The sequence below is a fragment of the Tetrao urogallus genome (genome assembly GCF_951394365.1).
Source record: "Tetrao urogallus genome assembly, chromosome: 1".
NCBI classification, from domain to species: Eukaryota; Metazoa; Chordata; class Aves; order Galliformes; family Phasianidae; genus Tetrao; species Tetrao urogallus.
Window position 1 is genome coordinate 111,679,615 of NC_136813.1, and position 19,507 is coordinate 111,699,121.

Sequence of the window (19,507 nt, forward strand, 5' to 3'; positions counted from 1 at the left end):
CCAAACTTCCCTGGCACAATTAGCTAAAATCTGTTCTTTGTGTGGCCAAGTTCACAGCAGTGGTTAGCAGGGATCAGCTGATAGTCAAGTCTGTTTGCTCTCTGGTCAATTTGTCATTCTGTGGAGTACTGGCAACAGAAAAGCACCAAGGTTTCTGCTTAATAGATACATCTCAGTTCTCCGCTTTCTGAGCTGGGGTGGATTAGCGTCAGGGCTGCAGCTTTTGAGTGCAGAAATGGTCTCAGCTTGAAATGCTGTGGCTACCTCGGCCTTGCTGCTACCAGCCCATAAATCCCTATGGAGACTTCATCATGGGAAGATCTCATGGGGAAGAACTCTCCCTCAAGTTCAAAGTAAAAACATCAAACTAAGTTCCATATACGTTTGGTTTGGCCCCAACGAAGTTGCTTTGGCTGTAAGACTACCATTTTCACTGAACAGAACTTCATCTTGAATTTGTTTCAGCTGGAAGAAAGATAGCACTGAACAGAATGAGACCTTTTGTCCATTTTCCCAGTCTCCTTTCAGTTTCTTCTGTCATGTTTGGAAGTCAGGAAGAATTTCAGCCACTCTCCTTCGTAGCTGGTTCCTCCTTTCCTCTCTCTCTCTTTCCTTTTTCATCAGTAGTGGGTACTGCCTCCAAGCCTTAAATGCATCAAGCATGAGTCTCCTGAAAGAAATGATGAACATAAAGAACAGTCCCTAGATGTTTACTTAGAGGACCAGATAAAAGATGACCTCTATTTGAGGGGAAATTCCCCGGAAATACCTGTGGGATTTGACCTTTCTGCAGCTAGTTAGAACTGTGACACCTTGAATGTGTACATGTATGCCATTTCATTAATATGTCAAGTCATCCCAGGGAAAAATAACACATTGCCATTCTCCATCCTTCTCCCGCAAGGATTTTGCTCTTCTCTCTGACAAGATTCATTAGCTTGTGTGTGCTCAGCGCTCTGAAGACAAAAGATGTTTCTTAAAGAATAAACAGGGTCTCTGAAAGCAACTTATTCAGGAGAAGCGTGAATGGAAATTATGGGTTTGTTCAGTCCAGGTCAACTGTGTGAGAACACAGACAGTTGGACTCCATTTCTTATCTGAGTTTAAGCACCTCACCAATGTACTTTGCTCTGGGTTCCCACGTGTTCTATGGAGAGCAACCATCCCTTTTAAGGTCACTGCTGAGTTGCTCAGCTCACTGCCTTTGCCAGGATCTGCCAGGATCCTGCTGAGCTCTCAACTGCCTGTTGCCAGCCACTGGAGGAAGAGGTGATGAGGCAAACCATGTGACTATGCTCCTAATGCAGGTCATGCTGTAGAATCAATCCAGACTCTTCCTGCATCTGAATTCTCCTTGACTCCTCCAGTTTGCTGGTTTGTTGAGTTAAACCATGCCTTGTTCTGGCCCTACTGACTTAGCAAGGTAGAACAGCTTCACTATATTATGTAAGAGGTGATCCTGACAGATCCTGTTTGAGGTGTACACAAGTACATCCCTATTGGTGACTGTGTGGCTGACATACATTCATGGTCAGGTAGGTAAGCATGTTTCTGTTTTCTGCTGAACTTTGACAGTAGTTCTTTTCTTCCTGTTCAAATGCACAGTTGATGCAGTTGTGGGACAATGAGTGAAATAGCTGCATCTAGCTCCAATTGTGATCGGTAGAACTGTTTGCTGTGTTTTTTCCTATCAAATCAGGCTCATGATGGCAGAAACTGAATGATTCCCTAAGTAGGGTTTCTAGTTAATCAACTCTGAATTTGTAAACCAAATCATTCACTGTGGATGAAACAATATAATGTAATTCCCGCACAATCATTGCTTGGTATAACTGTACTTAAAGATTTTCTGAGTTTAGAGGAAGCTGCATGCCCCAATCTGCTAATTAGCTTAGAAAGTTTCAGCCACTTAACTGCTTTCACTGTATTTTCTTTCAGCAGGTTTAAAAGTCCTGTAAAGGATATGACTAAACCTCCTTCTCTGGGCTGTATGGACTTTTTTTTTTTTTTTACTATAAATCTCTGCTGATGTCTGTTCATATCACAGAAACAAAACACCAGCAGTATATAACCCACTTCACATAATGTTGGGGAGAGGATCATTGCCCTGTCAAAAGCAGAGTCTCTAAAATATTCTGTGGGGTGGAATTAAACCTGTGTATAAAAAAACTGCTGGTAAGGGAATGTGCTTACCTGTTACAGTGTTCAGTAGCAATCTTTAGCTTCTCCTTTAAGGTGCTTTTTTCCTCCATGATCAGATCAAACCATGCCCAGAAAGACTTCCTCTTGAGGCAGACTGCATGGAAAGCACTTGCTTTCTTCTCCAGAGTGGAGAAGTAATCTTTGTACTGGGGGAGGAAGACAGAAGGAGGTAAGAATGGCAGCTTCTTCACAATTCCCCATCCCAATAAACACATACAGAACAGCACCGAGACAGCGGCTGTAAAAGGTAACAGGAACAGGAGTCGGATGGAAATCAGTGGGTAACAGGGATAGAGTGTGTAAGGGTGGATATGGGGAGTGTAGGAGTGTCCTAAACTGAAGAGAATGATGGAGAGTGTAGAGCTGAAAGAAGGTCTCTGAGGAAGGGAATGGTGGTGCTGGAACGAGGACAGCATAACTCAGCAAAGGCTGGGCTGCAGGTCTGTAAACAAGTGTGTGATGATGGGAAAGTATGGCAGCAGCAGGCTCCCTTGGTGCTGTTTCTCTGTTGTGGAGAAGGCAAACCTTTAGCCAGTTCCTGAAGCACCATCTGATCAATGTGTGGGAGAAGAAGCCCTCAGCCCGAGACACCTTCTCCATGAGTCTCTCCTGGGTGTGCTGGAACCAATTCATCAGGCATTTCCTCTGCAGACTCGAGCAGTAGTGCCTTTGGGCCACCTGAACAAAGGCAACAGAAAAGGCAGCTGGTTACTTGGAATAGTGCGTGTGTCCTGAAAACCAGATAAAATATTATATTACCCCAGCTCTTGGGGACCCCTAAAATGCAGTTGTCTGACAACTGGAGCAACTTGCACGGTAAGTTCCCAAAAGCAGGGAATGCTGAGTCTTTCCTAGATAAAATCGTTTTGAATTTGATACACAGTTTCACCTGTTGTGGAGCAGAGGCATTGCCTAGCAATTTAGTCTAACCCAATCCTTAACACTGAACAGCAGGATAGACTTCCAGAGCATCTGCTATCCCTCTACTTCTTCCCAGCTGGACACCTATGTGAATTGGATTGAATACTGTAAGTAGCTCCTGTGACTAAAAATGGAAGCTTACCAGTTTAGCCCTGGGCTTTGGCTAAATATTCAGGATAAAGTTTATTATCTACCACTGATAAGGCATGCCAACTCAGTCACATACAGAAATGTTTCATTATCAAGATGTATGTGTCAGGATCTCAGAAGCTATTAGTTGTTCTCCACTGAAGGTGTGGCAAGGCTGGAAGAGGTGACTTTTGGTCACTTGGATTATCACATGTGTCTTACCTCAAGCAGTACCCCACACTGTGTCAGCACTGCTGCCAGGGAGAATGAAACTCCTACTGATGGGCTGGCATTAACTAAATACAATGGCTTGGCAGTATCTTACTAACTAGCTTTGCTGTGATCTGTGGTGCAAAAGAACTGACAGGCTCAAATCATATGACTTCAATTTTATTTATTTTTTTGCTTTATTTTTTGGGGGGGGCTAAACTAACTTCTACTGTGTTACTGGCATTGAGTTAAGTGGCAGTTGAGTTAATTGCAGGCAAGTGTAAGCTAACAAAAGATGACTTTTCATTAGATTGAGATTTGTTCTTTTCATTCTCCTCTCGGCTCCTGTTTAACCAGCAATAAATGAGGACATATAAAAAAAAATCCCACAAGTGTGATGACCTTTCATGATTATTGTCATATGAGATCACTTAAAGCCTCAGTGTAGGGCAGAGTGTGCAAGAATTTTTGCTTTGTCCTAAAAGCCCATTAAGGTTTCTGCTACATCTGTTCTTTTTCCCTTCCTCCCATGGCGCCAGACCTTTCCTTTATTCACAGTGCTTACCATCATGCTTTCCATGGCCTGCTCCCTTAGCTTCTTCCATGGCACCATTCCCAGTTTTCTCAGTAAGGCCTTCTCATAGTGATCTCTGGCCTTTTTCTGGAGCTGTTGCTCTTTCTCCAGCCTTCTTTGCTTCTCCAGCTCTTTCTACAATACGAAGAGCAGTAGTTTTAATTCAGTCTGGATGAAATGAACCTTAAGGTTGTTGTGTTGGAGCTGGAGCTCCTGATGGGAAGTAAGGGTCTGTGTTATCTTTAGCAGTGCAAACTAGACACGAACCAGTAGAAGAAAGCAAGCTGTCTTGAAAATCCTCATGGAAGAAGATGATATATCTAGACATTTCCTTGGGCCATATGTGAACACAGGGCCTTCCCCCAGCACTGCAGTCTGGTGTTACAGTAACATTCCATATAATCCGGCTGCCAGCAGCGCTGAGGTAACAACCTCCTTCTGCTGGGCCCTCATCAAAGTGAAGAGAGGTGAGCTCAAAGGGTAGCTATTTGTGTTTATGAAACTAGACTGGAAACCTGTACAAAAATGATTGTTTTATCCATGGAACCCATCACTTAATCTAGCTTAAGCACTGAAGAACAGAAGAATAGGGAAGGTATGTGGGTATTACGTAACTGTACAGTATTACTTTTGGTTGAGACACAGAGTTAAAGGTCAAACATTCTAAAACGGTCCAAGTAGAACAGTATTTATAGATTGGATTCCTGTGGGATTTCAAGTGTGGTGCTGTTTGGGTTACTAGGGCAGCTCGTTTGTAAGTAATAAGATTGATGTGGGGCTATTCCCAGGCTGCTGGATATTGTGAGCTCCAAGGTGGGGATGCTTCGCATTCTTTGGATGGAAGGTTGCCCTTCATACATCTGTCAGGCTTGTTTATTTCTAAATTGTGTCTTTGTGGTTGGTATTGTTGTGCTGCTTGGAGGAGCCTACAATTGGAAGGAACAGCCTGAGGATAGTCCAAACACACCCCCTCTTTGCGGGTTACGTGGCCATGGCTCAGCACTGGACATTCACTATGTGGGACCTTTAGTCTGGTTGCTGAGATGGGGACAGTATATACCTCATGCATTTGGCCAACAGCCCTTCTAAAGTTGCTAGAAAGGGAGATGGTGGTGAGTTGATGCATTTGGTGCTGTGGAATGCTTCTCTACTAACAAAGATCTTTAGTTCACAGCATTGGCTGCTGACTGAGTGCAAGTGAGTAATGGCTCTTATTCCCTATCCTTGCTGAAGTTGGGGAGACAGATGACATGTTTGATCACCAGCTTCTGCTGCCTCTTCTGCTCTCGTCTTTTTTCTTGCTGAGCTTCCTTTTCCTCAGCCTCCTTCCTCTGACGTGCTTCCTCTTCAGCCTTCAGCTGGGCCTTGGAACGCACAAAATAGATACAAATTAGTTCAGTGTCCCTTTTTGGAGAACACGGGCCTCTAAACTTCCCCTGGACAGGCAGTATTCTTCTAGTACTGACTAGTATCTGAAACTCCAGAAAGCAGCAGACTTTGTCACATACTAGACATGATGCATGCTGGACAAAGAACTGTGTGGAAGAGAGAGGAAGGAAAGATTGTTCGTTCTACTACCCATATGTGGCAATCTTTCTTAGTTCTAGGTTAATATTCACCTATGACTCTTGTCAGTCTCTACCTGCTTTCATTCACAAAGCTCTTGCTCTTGGCATATGCATCAGAGGTCTAAAACCCACACCACCATGCATGATTGCAATCACTGTGCTTCCTCTAATCTCTACGATCAACAGCAGTAGCTAAAGAAACCTAACCTAAAGCTTGTCTGCCCACCCTATGGTTAAAGCAATGTCTAATGCTTGCTTAAGTTTCCAGTATGCACGTGCATCCTTCTTGCTTGAAGAAGAAAGAAACACTGGTTGTTTTAGGATCCTGGTTCTTAGCTTTCTATTCCTAATGCAAATTAGTATTAATGCTCTCAGTAACAGATTTAATTAATGCCTTGAAGCTAAGAAGGCTCCTCTGTTAGATGTGTATCATGGAATTTCTATATTAACTATGTAAACATTATCAGTATCTTCTCCTTTCAGCAGAGATTTGCTAGAAACCAAGATACAGGATTTTTACTAGGTTAGACTGCATGTTTTCAAGCTGCATGTGACCAGAAAGGAAAAGCAGGGAAAAGGAACACCCATCATTTACCAGGTCCAATCAAGTGGATCTCTACACTCTTCCCATCCTTGGCAAGGACAGTTAAGGTCATAAAGTAAGTGTGAAAAAGTGCTGGAGGGTGTTGAGGGAGACTGCTTCTAGAGTTGCAGCTGCATCAACACAAAGTGATACGTGATATGGAAAGGCTAGTGGGTTCCCTGAATATGAGTGTAGCAGGAACTTTTTTTTTTAACGTATGCTGGATGTTTGCTTTCTGACAACCTGTAAAACTCCATTTAGATACTAAAGGGATTTTTCTTGGTCCCTGGGTTTTTGAGGTTAGAACAGCATTTCTTGTCATTAGAATAGTGTGGAAGTCTTTCATTTTTCCCACTGTCCATACCAATTTTTCCTCTTCTCTTTGTTGTTTAGCTTCTTCTAGTTTCCTCCTCCGTTCTGCCCTCTGAATTGCTCTCTCCTCCATAGCTACAGAAATGGAAACACAAATGAGCTATAGGGTAATGGTACAAGTTGGTGAACATGACCGCTGTACTGCCAAGTCCCCTTTTGACCTGGCAATGCCAGCACTAAGGAACTTGTTTTCAGCTGCCCCTTAAAGCTGTCAGTGTTATGAAAAAGGAGCCCACAAATCCGTATAAGACTCAGGACTGCCCCAATTACTGTCATTCCACCTTCCTTTGTTGACAGTCACAGCAATGAGGCTGGATTATGAAAGGAGCTGTGTCCAGAAGTTTCATCCCAGTATTTCCTGTTTGAGGGCCAAAGATCAAGGAACCTATTTGGCAGCAGTTACAGCAATGTCGCCAGGAAACTCCAGCTGCTTATTTAAAGAGTGACTGCATTATAGAAAAGTGCCTCTGCCATGGTGACACACAGGTACTCAGTCCCACTAGTGTGAAACTACTGCTTAATTCTTCTGGAAGGTAAGTTGTAGTGCAGCAGTGTTGCTGGCTATCAGTGATGTTAGTCTGACATGATGTCACAGAACATGCAGTGGAGCTTCCCTTGCAATCACAAGCAAAGCATAGGCTGGAGCAGTCCATAATTGTTTGGATGTCAACAGGTTACCTCAAGTTCTTTTTTTCTATCAGCTGTGCCAGATTTCTCTGCCAAGGGAAAGTGTCTAGTAACAACTTTGCCTCTAATTACTTACGGATCTCTAAAGAAAAGCACTCGAGTGCTTCGGAAATACTCTTACTGTCCTCAAGCTGTACAGAGCTCAAAGAAATCAGAGTGATGGCTTGCACTAAAAAGCTGGGAACTGAACCGAGTCAGTTGTAATGAAAGATATCTATTAATGCCTAGCCATCATAGCCAAAATTGCTCTAGAAATTCTTAAGACTGTTGAAACATCACATAGCAGACAATCTTTTCTGCAGACTGTGACCACCCCTAGGTTAATATGGAAAAAGATAAGTTAAGGACATAGCAAAACCTGATCTTAATATACCCTATGAAAGGCTGTGTTGCATGTTTAACATGTGCATGCTGTTCCAGTATGGCCAGAGATGGGGAGTTAACTCACAGAAGACAGGAATCCGATGCTTCTTCTCCAGTCTACTGTTGTCTCTCAAAATCTTAGGTAGGTACTTAATTTCCCTGGGAATTCCTAATACTTGTGTGTGTCAAAGTTAAGTTAAAATGAGCAGTTAGCTTAAGTGTTACTTGAATGTGCAGTGAAGGGAATGATAGCAAAATAACTTGTAGAGCTCCATTCAAGTGATTATTTCTAGTCTGACTAGACTCAGGTGTTAGTTAACAGCTGCTACAGCATACTGAGCAAGAGCTTGCAGTAGCCTAAGTTCTACAGATGCCTGATTTAGCCATGAAAACAGCTTACTCTCTCCCAGGGGTGGCCAGGCTAGAAAATAGTGTTGAGTTTTACTTGCATACCATTCTCAACCAGCAAAGTTGAGGTAAATAAACACAAGTTTACATGAGTTTTTGAAAAAAGTAGCCTAGAATGGTCTTTGCTGCCTAGAAAAATACCTTTCACTATGGGATGAGCTGACCTCTTGCCTTGCGTCGCTGCCTTTGTGTTCTCTGGCTCACAAGAAACAGGTAGACTATGAAAAGAAAGAGTAAAGAAATTCATCAATAAATATGGTAAATGTTGTCTCAAGCTTACCACATATGACTGAGATTCAGGCCTTATAGTTTCTATTCTCCACAGTGCTGCATTTTCATTGTAGGTCCCTGATACACCTTTCTTCTGCCCAAAATGTGGTTAGTGATGCATCTCTTACAAAAGAGATGAGTACTCAGAGCTGTTGCATATTCTGAAATACTGAGTATGACAATCTCCTAACTAAATAAATCCATGCTGCTGCTATGTGTAACACTCGTTGCTTCTTCTTAGTAGACCTTGTACAGATCATGTGCTGTCAAGCAATTGCAAAAACAGAGGATGGAGAACTGTGGCCAGACTGACACTGCTTGAGGCTATCACTGTTAAGAGGAACAGCAGATAGCACTAATATGATGGAAACATTCCTGTCAATTTGTGTTTCTACTTGAGTAGGGATGAGACATGATGACTAACTGAGCCTGCCTTATCTAGGACATATACCTCAAAGGAGTTGTATTCTGGCATCTGGATTGTTTTCTGCTTTTCAGTTTTTTCTCCATGGTTTGTGAAGCAGAGTCAAGTGCCTGGGTTGCCACTGTAGCTTGCACTGCCTCTTTGTTTGCTCTGCTCAGCCTCTGATTTTCTTGCAGTTCAAGGATCAGCTCTTGCTGTTTCTGAAGCTGCCGCTTTTGCTCCTCAATCAGATGTTGCTGGAAGGTGTGATGATACTCAAAACAGCTACCATAAGCAGGAGCTGTCTTTGGGCTGGGTGCTTGAAACTGCTTGGGAAGACCAGCTATTTCATTCCTGTACATAACCTGGTCCTGGGCACTCGGGGCTGCATGTTTGATGGTGATCTGCCAGGCAAACTTGGGTTTTCTATAAGAATGAGACATGTGAGCAGCATCCCCACAAGAGCGGTCTCTGATCTGGTCAGGTTCTTCCTGCAGGAGGCATGTTTTGGTTGGCCGGGAAAGGGGAGTGGGGAAAAAAACAAACAACAAAAAAAAAAAAAACAAGAAGGAAGATTTAGCATTAATTAAAAGCAAGCTTTCTTCTGATACACAGTATTACTCTAATGAAAATCTAGCAAGATTCCTGGTAAGTAGAACAATCTCAGCTATGCAATCTTTATCTAGTTCCTAGCCAGGGCAGAGGGGCCTGGGTATGCACAAAATGGGAGGATGTTGGAGAAAAAACTATTTTAAGAAGCTCTGTGCCATTTCTCTGCAAGGAGGAAATCCTGATCAGGAAAGAGTTCTGGCAGGAATTTATCTCTATTTTGTTAGGGAGCACAGCGTGGGACAACTGATTTCTCAGGGGTTAGCTCATCTCTCAATTACCACACTCCCTTTTGGACTTTGCTGTCTCTTTTCAATGCTCTGCTCAGACTGAGGCAAAACAGTTGTTGAAAATGAAATACGAGTGATCTACAAGGCTGATCTACTTGACAGCTCCCTCTCGGATGGGAGAACAGTCTACAAAGGGCAGCTACATTTTGCCTCTTCTCCAGATTTGATCAAATATTACCATGACACTGGTGCATGGTGAGGAATTACGCCGTGCCTCCTCTGGCACCTGTTTTTATTCAGAAGAGGCATGAGATACCTGATTTGCTTACTGATTTCTAGGTCAAACTCCAAATTTGGTCCCATCCTTCCAGCACAACAAGCATCCAAAGGAAAGTACTGACCTACTCTGATAATATAAACACAATGGAAAATCAGATTTAACTGACACATGAGCTAATGAAAAGGTTGACTTGTAAAATATGTGAATGTGTCAGCTTTCATATGGGTCCTGCCCTATAGGTTTTACAGACAGAAAGGAAAGGCAGGCTCTGAACCAACGAAAGAGAAATTTAAGGAAGCAACCTCTGATTCTCCCATCTCCTTGTGATGTGCATTACCCTTAGATACTCACTGACACCTTTTTTTTTCCCCACGCTTCTGAAAAGCCAGAGCGCTGTACTGACATGACAAAAATCTCTTGCCATGCAGTCAAGTGTTATTCTTTTTCAGTCTAAGCAGGCATTAAAGATGTAACTAATCTCTCAGCAAAAGTGATCTGGGGGTGGGACTGCGACTCACAGTACATGAAGGGTTGTTCTCTGGCAGCATAAGAAATTAGTTATTTTTAAAACTCATCCACTGTCCTTCACAGTTGCCTCCGCTCTTTAACAGCTTCCCTCCTGAACGGCTGTAGGTAGGTACTGGGAGGTCACCCTGAACAAGAAGCCTTCCTCTGGAACAGCGTGTTTTTTATTTCAGATTGCACAGAAGTACTTTGTGAATGTACTGGAATGCCAACAGACAAAATTACACACAAGACTTTACCTCGTCTTGCTGCAAAACTTGATGCTGGTTTACTTTTGCTGTCTCAGACTTGCTAACCTCCAGTGTTCTGTTCAAGCCACTCTTCCCCAGTGACACTGTCTCCAACAGCTGTGCCATCTTCCTCTTCATCTCCTCTCTCTTGAGCTGCAGCTCTCGTTTTTCAGCCTCTGCTTGGCTCCAGCGCTGCCATGCCAGAAAGCAGGAGCGCAAAAGCCGCCGCTGGTTATGCTCTGCCGACAGCTGGTTTTTCCTGAGTGAGAAAGCATTTGTGTTATGATAGGAGTGAGGCATCTGCCAAAGCCCACCTGGAACAGCAGGCCAGGACATGTAGTCAAGCTCCCAAGTCTTTTTGTTACTTAACTCTGGAGGCCTTCCAAAGCTGTGCTGTTTCTCCAAGGAGGAATGAGAGAGCAAAGGTAATGCTCATTAATTTGAAGTAAATCTCCCTCCCTGGCACTTTGCATTTTCCTGTCATCCTTGGGCAGCAGAATAGGTGCTAAAGAGGCATTCTGTTTTCCTGCCAGCTGCAGAGAGGGGGAAGCACCAGTGCCTTGCCCACAGCCTCTGCAAGAATAGAATTTTCCCCTGCTGACAGGGAATTCATCCAACAGCCTCTTTAATGAAAGGTAGTGGGCAAAATGATTTTGACTGTAATATCACTGAAGTAGGCGATAAGCCATATTTATTCCTGATTAATATATTTTTAATATTAGCTGGGGCCCCGAGCCAGCCAGAGTGAGATTTCCAGGAAAGATACCTAGACAGAGAGAGTTGCAGACTTGCTGAACAGTGCTCTGTCTCTGCTTTCCTTCGCATCTGTGCCACAGGCCCTCTAGAAGACTGTAGGCAATGTAGCAGTTTTCTCAACACGCTACTGTTTTCCTCCTGTTGCCTAACAGCCCTCTGATCACCACCTGGAATACTTGCAGTAGGAGGATTTTCAGTGCAGGGTCATTACCTGTTTTGATCTTGCAGATGAACTTCTAATTGCTGTGTCTCCCGCTCTATTTTCTGGGCCCATGTGTAGTTTCTCCATGCTCGCAGGACCTTCTGTTGGCATTTCCAGTCAGCAAGAGCTCTGGCTTTCTCCATTTTAATTCTGTGCTCCAGAATGAGTCTGAACCAAGCAGAGAAATGCCGCTGCATGCACTGCATGGGAGAGTTTAAAAAACAAAAACAAAAAAACAGTGAGCAAGATACTGACCAACACAAACACCAATCCTTTTTCCATCGTTCCCCTTATCTGACTTTGCTTTTGAGATTTTATTTTTTTATAAATCCCACTTTCTACAAATACCTAGAGGGTAAATATAAATAATGCAGAACAAATGTAGCCTAATGCAAAAAGTGGGCTAGAAATATCATGGGGCTCAATGCTTTTGAGTGAAATGCTCTCGGTTCACAAAATGTAAAGGAATAAAATGAGTAAGGAATATGGAAACAATTTTTAGAAACAAGACAGATGTTTAAACATTTAGAAAATGTCAAAGATTCTATAGGCAAGGGTGCCTGATCTGAAAGCAGTCAGCAACTAGTCTATGGGTATATATGAGGTTGTTTTTTTTTTTTTAACTTAGATGAAAATCGAGATCCTTCCTAGTGTAGATTTATAACATGACCTAAGCTCACCTTTGTTCCAGAAGGAAGCAAAACCATTCCTTTATTGTGTAATTAGAGTCGCTGCCTCTGGGGGTGATTTACATTGTACAAAACAGAAATTTGCTATCTAATCTCTCCATAATTCTAGCCCTGCCACTGCAGACACTGCTCATTTTGATCCTCCAAGTGGGTCAAGTCACAAGACTCAGCTGTTCCCCTTTTGTGATAATGCCTTGTATTAATTGCATTCTTCTCGGTCACTGAAATCTCCAAATGGAGACTTAGAAAAGGACAAATGTCAATGCATTAGCTATTTCTTTCTGCTATATAATATATATAGAAAATAATCAGAATTGCTATTGCTTAGCTCAGTTAAACAGTGGCTTTTCATTTAGGCTTATCTTCACAACTTCAACTGTGCTGGAAGGAGACTGTGTACTGCTAAACTGCAGCTAAGCTTGAAGTTGGTACGTGAGCAGATGAAGTAAGCTGGGGGATAATCACTGTAAAAGCTATGGGATTCTTTGATTGTGGGGGGAAAAAAATAGGTGATGTTAATTATGACTGCTGTTTTAATTAAGAATGTTTCATGATGGATGGCATTCATACCTGAACATGGGAAAGTTTATTTCCTTTGCTGAAACTACCCACATAAGATTATTCAGTACAAAAATATCTCTTTAATTGCAAGGATGTGATACAAGTACATATAAATCCTACAGCTGGCTGCAGTATCACAAATGAGCAGGTGCATCCGTGTTCCTTTTTTATAAGCTCTCAGGATGATGACATTGAGAAATACAAAGGAGAATGTTGGAAATCCCCACATTTATGTACCTATCTTGGTAAGACAGTGTAGGTGATTTCAGATGGAAAGCACTCCTGTGATTTAGCTATCGATGAAGTGAGTTACTATGGTTTTTCATCCAATCAGTTTTTTTAATCTCCCAATAACAAATCGGTGGTTCAGGGTTCCGGGAGATTTGTGTTTTTATTTCCCTTCTGTTTTGAGATATTTTTGAAAATAGGGTATTAACAGTCAATAACAAGGGTAAAAGAAATAGCTTCCTACTAAGGATTATTGAACTCTGCATGATTGTCCCAAGCTGTTGCAATATTGCAACAGAATATTCTCCTGACCCTAGTGGGAGTGGATCCTCAAAGAAGCCATTACTCTAGATACAGTGGCATGCTTCAACTCTTAGAGATGCAGCTCAAGTCAGCCTAAACCCTCAGTACTTCTCTTTCCTACTCCTTGTTCCTCTACTAGGGTTTTCAAGGCAATCTTTAAAGTATCTTCTCATACCCTTTTGCGCCACTACTTCCCCTCCTTTTACTTCCTTCCTGCAGCTGTTCTGGATGTGACATCTTTTCCACAGTTTTAAGCAAAATCTCCCACAGGGTACACTTGAGAGCTAGATACAGTGGGTATGAGGGATCAAGATTTCTTGCTCCTGGTCTTACTTCTCGCCCTGGTTTTCTACTTTGCTGATATCTTGGGAAACTTGGGAAAAGTAAAAAGAGATTTGATAACCAGGACTTTCTATTTCAATTCTGCAGAGTAGCTGAAGGCAGGTAGTTCAAAGCCCTAGATAAAAGGATGGCGATGCTTACTCTCTGTTTATTGGTGTGAATTCGGCTCAGCAGCTCCTGAACCCTCCTCTGTTTCTCCTTTCCTTGCTCTTCTTTCTTCAGGTCCATAGGTGGTGACATATTAATAGATACCTCCTGCACTGACTGCTTCTGGCTTTTTTCTTGTTCCCTTTTCTGTTCCCTGCAAAGTGAGCAAACATTGAGATCTGATACAATGAAGAAAATACTATAGTACAGGTCTTATCCACTTTTTGTCAATCTGATGATTGAAGAAAGTGACCAGTAGCACTTAGCAAGCTGCTATTTAACACAGTCTTCATAGAGAACAGCACCAGTCAAGGTTTGGGATCTCAATGATTATGCAGTCTGGAGCATTTCCAAAAATAAAACACGAAGAAGAAACTAAAAAGAGCTCAAAAATGGAACTGTATGAGAAGAATTAGGATGTGAGGGCTGCCTGAGTAAATAAGTGGCATCTCTACAGGTCACATCTCTGTGGCAATCCAAGCTTAGCTGAAGCAAAGAACATCTCTCTGCAGAATTCTTAGCCAAGAACGTAATTTGTACTCTTATAGGAGAAGAGGTCTATTAAGTGATAGGCTTTCAACATAGACTATCCTAGGTAGGCCAGCATTTTGTTCATTTACTTTAGTATACTGGCTTTCATGCTGTATCAAACACTAATAAGGCTGGCTATGGCTGTGCAATTGATGGAGAACACATGGTATTGCAAACACACTCCTGCTTTGTGCTTCAGTCTACATAACGGTAATGGCTGGAGGGAATCTAACAACATCTTAAGCCCGTCTTCTCTCTAATGATAAATTCTGCCACTGAAGTAACAGAGGGATAAAAGGTTTGGGGATGTTTGAAGACAGAGCGATCGAAAATGTTTCCTTTGGGACCACTTCTCTTACGTTTACCTGAAGAAGCTAAAAAGAGTTGCTCTTCCATATGGTACTTTCTATGTCCCCTCCCCCCCCTTACATTCTCCATGCTTCTGCCATAGTTTGCCTCTTCTCAGCCATTTCCTTTCGTAGCTTCACCATTTCCCTTCGGATCTCCTCCTCCTCCTTCTTTGCCTTCAGGGCCTTCCTTCTGTCCTCCTCCTGTATTTGAAGCTTGGCCTCGCACAGAATGGCTTTCCTCAGAGCCTTTTCTTGTCTCTGAAGCTCTAATGCCTTCTGACGCCTCAGTCGATTTTCTTTTACCTGAGGAGGAGGACATTGGCAAGAATCAAAACAGGTGAGAAGGGCTCAAGAATTTGAGCTTCAGTGCGAATCAACAGGATGAGAAGCATGCAACCCTATCTGTAGCTGGCAGTGGTTGAACTGGTTGTTTTGAGACCACCAAAAAACTCAGTTCAAGAGAGTGGTATTAAACCAGCATTACTTGATAGGAGCTTATTCAGAAGTGAGAGTTGTGTTGGTTTCTCCTGTCAGTCTTCAGAAAGGAGGAAAACCTGAATAGATGAAATAGTGAAAGTTCACCTGAACAGTGAAAGCTGACCATGAACGCTACTGTGAATGGCTAACATGCAAGCTGAAGCACAGTAACTTTTCAGCTCCATCCTGGAAGAGTATTGCAGTGTATTTGCCTCCAAGACAGGGATTTTTGTGGTCTAGGAGAGACTACCTAACAAGTGTCACTGAGCATTTACTCCAATCCTATAATCTTCAGTCTTACTCCTTTTAACTGTGCTGCTTTGCATGCACACCTGCTTGTGTCTGAGCTCCATGGTTATTCGTGGATCTGCAGGTTTTTGTTTCTTGATGTCTTCAAGTCTGAGGTTTTCCACTATCCCACAGTTCACAGTTTCACTCTGTGAAAGATGCTGTAGGTACTCTTGGACAGAAGAACTTTCCAATTCATGTTCCAGATAGTTGTACAAGTCTGAAATGACGAATTCAGATTATCTCAAACTAGTCTGAAATGAATAAATCCCTGCATCAGATTACAAAGCCTAATATAATTAAAGGGATCACTTTTCCCAGACTGTCAGTGCATTTCTGATGAAAGCAGACATACTGACTGCACTCCATGTATCCCCAGTGAGGATTAATCTAGTGTATTCCACTGAATGCACGAGAGCAATAACAACATTATGTCCATTTTTTACTGCCTTGCCTCCAAGCATCTCAAATTGCTGTATAAATCTGACAGGCCTTGAACATACCCACAAACAATAGAAATATAATTTGTTTTACAAGGGAGACATAACCCTGGCCATTCTGTGATCACATGTTTATGAGGTACATTTGGGCAGCCCTAAGGCCAGCTGCTTTAAGAGCTGGGAGAGAGAAATCATCACCCATAATGTGACTTGCACCTGTCAGTCGAGAAGCCATGAGCCCCATCTCCCTTCCCCACTACATCCCTCTACAAACGAGCCAAGAGCTGTTTTGCTGTGCTCTCACCATCAAACCGCTTATACTTCAGAAGGGCTGTAGGATTTTCCGGGACAGAGTCAACTTCTGCTTCTCCATCACTTGTCAGCTGCAGCTGCAGTTTGGACTTAGTCCAGTTACTGAGCAGCTCTCGGGCTATCACAAAGAAAGAGACTGATGACTTTAAAAATATACAGGTAAGTGCCAACTAGCAAAACTCTTTCCCTGGGGCAGTTGTATCACGTGCTCGGAAAACGTTCTAAAATGATTGGAAGCTGATCTACAACAGAACATGGAATAGGACTAATAATTCTGTTCTCATATTCTTGATCTATAAAAGAATAGGATGGTGGCAAACTTCTTCCCTGTCACATGTATCACAAATGAATTCTTTTGCACCTCATTTTTTCCTACAAGATTCTTTGGACATCTAGATCACCCCAGTGATCATTATACCATTTATCAAGGAGAGAAAATGCACACAAAATAATTGATATATCAGATAGCTTTACAGTGTTTCACCTCTGCACTTGCAGGCACTTAAGATTTTTTTCATGTGTACAGCCAATGTTGTCACACATTAAATACAAAAAGAATCACTGAGACAAATATTTGCTCCAAGTGTACAGATTAACCTTTGCAAATAGCACAGCTCCAGTAACGTCTGTTAAGTCTAGATTAAAAATCTGTCACACGGCAAGCCTCAGTAGGGACTGTCTTTACTCAGAAGGCTGCAACTTAACTACAGGGATGCACCCACGATGGATTTGCTGCTCCTCAATGAGATGCCAAATACACAATTGGGTATAAAGCTCTTCTGCAGACTTTATTTGCACCTCCACTCCTGTGGAGAAAAATGTAAAACATCCTTTTTTCAGAATTCCTAGTCAAAGCAAAGACAGTTAATGTGAGTGCTGCCTCAACGAGCCACCTGTTCTCACTGCATGGGAGTCTGGGCTGTTCCTGAAGCAGAACACAGTAAACCACAAGGCATCAGGAGCAAGCTGCATTAGTGGAACCATCCATGCGGTAAGGATGGGCAAAGGGCAGGAATCTTGCCAGCTGCTGCAGTGCAGGGCACACCTATAACAGGAGTGTAAAAAGAGGAAGCAGATGCTCTAACTCTCTAGTTCTAACTCAAAATGGGGAGTTGGACTCGATGATCTCTGGAGGTCCCTTCCAACCCCTACAATTTTGTGATTCTGTGAAAATGGTGATATTCCAAGCAAACCTTTCTCATTCAAAGGCAAAAATGCTTTTGAAGACTTTTTTTAAAAGAATAACTTTTTTTTTTTTTTTTTTTTTTTTTTTTTTTTTTTAGAAAAAATAAATCCTATGTTTACTGTCCTTCAAATCACTTTTGTTTTCTCTTGTAATCCATCATTTCAGCTCAGGAACAAGGAAGTATATCTGATATGAGAAAGAAGAGAGAAAAACTGCGTATCATTCAGAGGAGTTATACCTTTCTTTGCAAACTGAGATACATGTAGATAATACTGTTAATTACTCTAATAACAGATTCTAGATAAATGGCTTTCAGCTGTGCTTAAAACAATCCGGTGAGGTTGACAGCTATTTTAAAAAATAAAAAACTGAGTAAAATGAGCATAGAAGGACAAATAAAAACAATAAGGAAACAGGAGGAAAGCGAGAACGCTACCAGCTCTTTACACTGCAGATATATTTCCACTATTGATGGGAAATCATTTTATAATGTACCACAGTTTTAATTTTAAATGTCAGTAAGCACTTGTGGCTGCAGACGGTGCAAAGGGAGTATTTAGATAGTTAATTAGTAAGCAAAACTGCATGGGAATTAAAGCAAGCCCACACAATTATTCATAGATGGGGAAGTCACAGAGGGCCAATCCATTTCCACATTTGGCCTGCTGTCAAAAATATGCAGCTAATTTCATCCAGTTTCCTGTGGGCCAGTAACTTGTATTTGACCAGATCTTCAAAGGCAGTATTCACTCGTCTCGACCTGAAAATTCCAGGAGATGGGGAGCTCATCACTCCTCTAAGTCTACTAACTGAACTACGTTGAACTCTACCAAATGATTCTTTTATACCTTTCCTCCTTAGATGAAAGGCTCAGATCTCTACTGCCAACTGTTTCTCTTGGTCTACAGCTTCGTAACAGCCTGTCCACACCAGACCAGGGTGTTGCATCAAGAGGGGTTCATCCTAGGCAGCATATGGCTCACCTTCCAGACATGCCTCATCACGCTCTTGCAGCTGGTCCACAGTTTCCATCCTCACTGCAGGATCACAAAGCCCTTGCAGGTACTTGGGCTTTTGAAGGGAAAAAGCTTCAGAAACAGCATACTCAGAGGCTTGCTCCACTCTCTTTAAATTAAAGAAACATTTCTAAGGGTTGATGTATATTCATTGAGAGAGAACAAGCATCAGTGGGGCTGTCACACAAGGCAGTATGGCCGTTAAAAGAGATTCCTTTTGAAACACGTTTCTGCAGCTGCTCTCGATTGAGTGGAGAAATTTCACTCAGAAATGATTAAGCGATAAGCGCTCGTTTGGCAATTACTGCCAATCACAGCCATGGGAGAACGCGTTGGGGGAATGCAAACACCCAGCCCCCTGAGGGTCGAACGAGGACTCGCCTCGTTGCTGCCCTGCAACCAGTAATGAAAATTTTGTCACAGCCATTGCCGACCAGGAAGAGTTCACGCAATCCTCCTCGGTATCAGGTGGCCACAGCAGCAGCAGAAAGGCTCCAGGTGCCACTTCCACCTGCGCCGTGCAGCGCTGCTCAGCAGCCGGCTCTGCCTGACCCACGGCTCCGCGTGGAGCAGGGGCAAACCCCACTTACGGGCGAGCTCCCCCCTAAGGCAGCTGAGTTACTGCACCTTCATCCAGTATTCCACGCTGTCGGACTCAAACCTGGCCTGGAAACAAGATAAAGCAAACCTTACAGTCATCAAAATACAAAGCGCATCACCTGCCCGCCACGAGCACTGACCCCGCCCCTCCCGTTAGAATCGTTAGCGCAGCCCCTTGGCCACCCGGCGCCCCCTGGCGGTCCCCGCGCCGCTCCCCGCTCTCATTGGCCGCCGCCGCTCCAACGCGCTCCGCCCCGGCTCGGCGGCGGCCGTCCGGCGGCGAAGCCCGCTGCCCGTTACCTGCGGGCCGGTCGGGGCGGCCAGGCGCCGCCAGCGGAACAGCCGCGACTTCCCTCCCGCCAGCGCCATGGCCGCCCGCCGACCCACAGTGCTCCGCGGCGCCGCCATGGCAACTCGGCGCCCGCCCGCCGTCGCTCGCCGATGCCGTGGCGGGAGGCGATTGGGGAAAGCGGGGGAAGCGGCGAGGCTCGCGTCTTCCTTCCTCCGCCGGCTGC

General features: G+C 43.3%; 1 protein-coding gene across 1 annotated transcript; it reads right to left on the reverse strand.

Moving 5' to 3' along the window:
• Positions 1–537: 537 nt before the first annotated feature.
• On the reverse strand, positions 538–19,400 carry CCDC191 (coiled-coil domain containing 191; the record flags this gene model as incomplete). The annotated part of the gene is made up of 17 exons (XM_079549734.1): positions 538–670; positions 2,194–2,348; positions 2,728–2,880; positions 4,028–4,171; positions 5,299–5,400; positions 6,552–6,634; positions 8,159–8,235; positions 8,739–9,205; positions 10,574–10,823; positions 11,532–11,722; positions 13,787–13,946; positions 14,753–14,976; positions 15,483–15,658; positions 16,183–16,308; positions 18,360–18,501; positions 19,020–19,058; positions 19,293–19,400. 17 exons carry the CDS (start codon positions 19,398–19,400, stop codon positions 538–540), a joined length of 2,730 nt encoding a protein of 909 aa, XP_079405860.1.
• Positions 19,401–19,507: the final 107 nt, after the last annotated feature.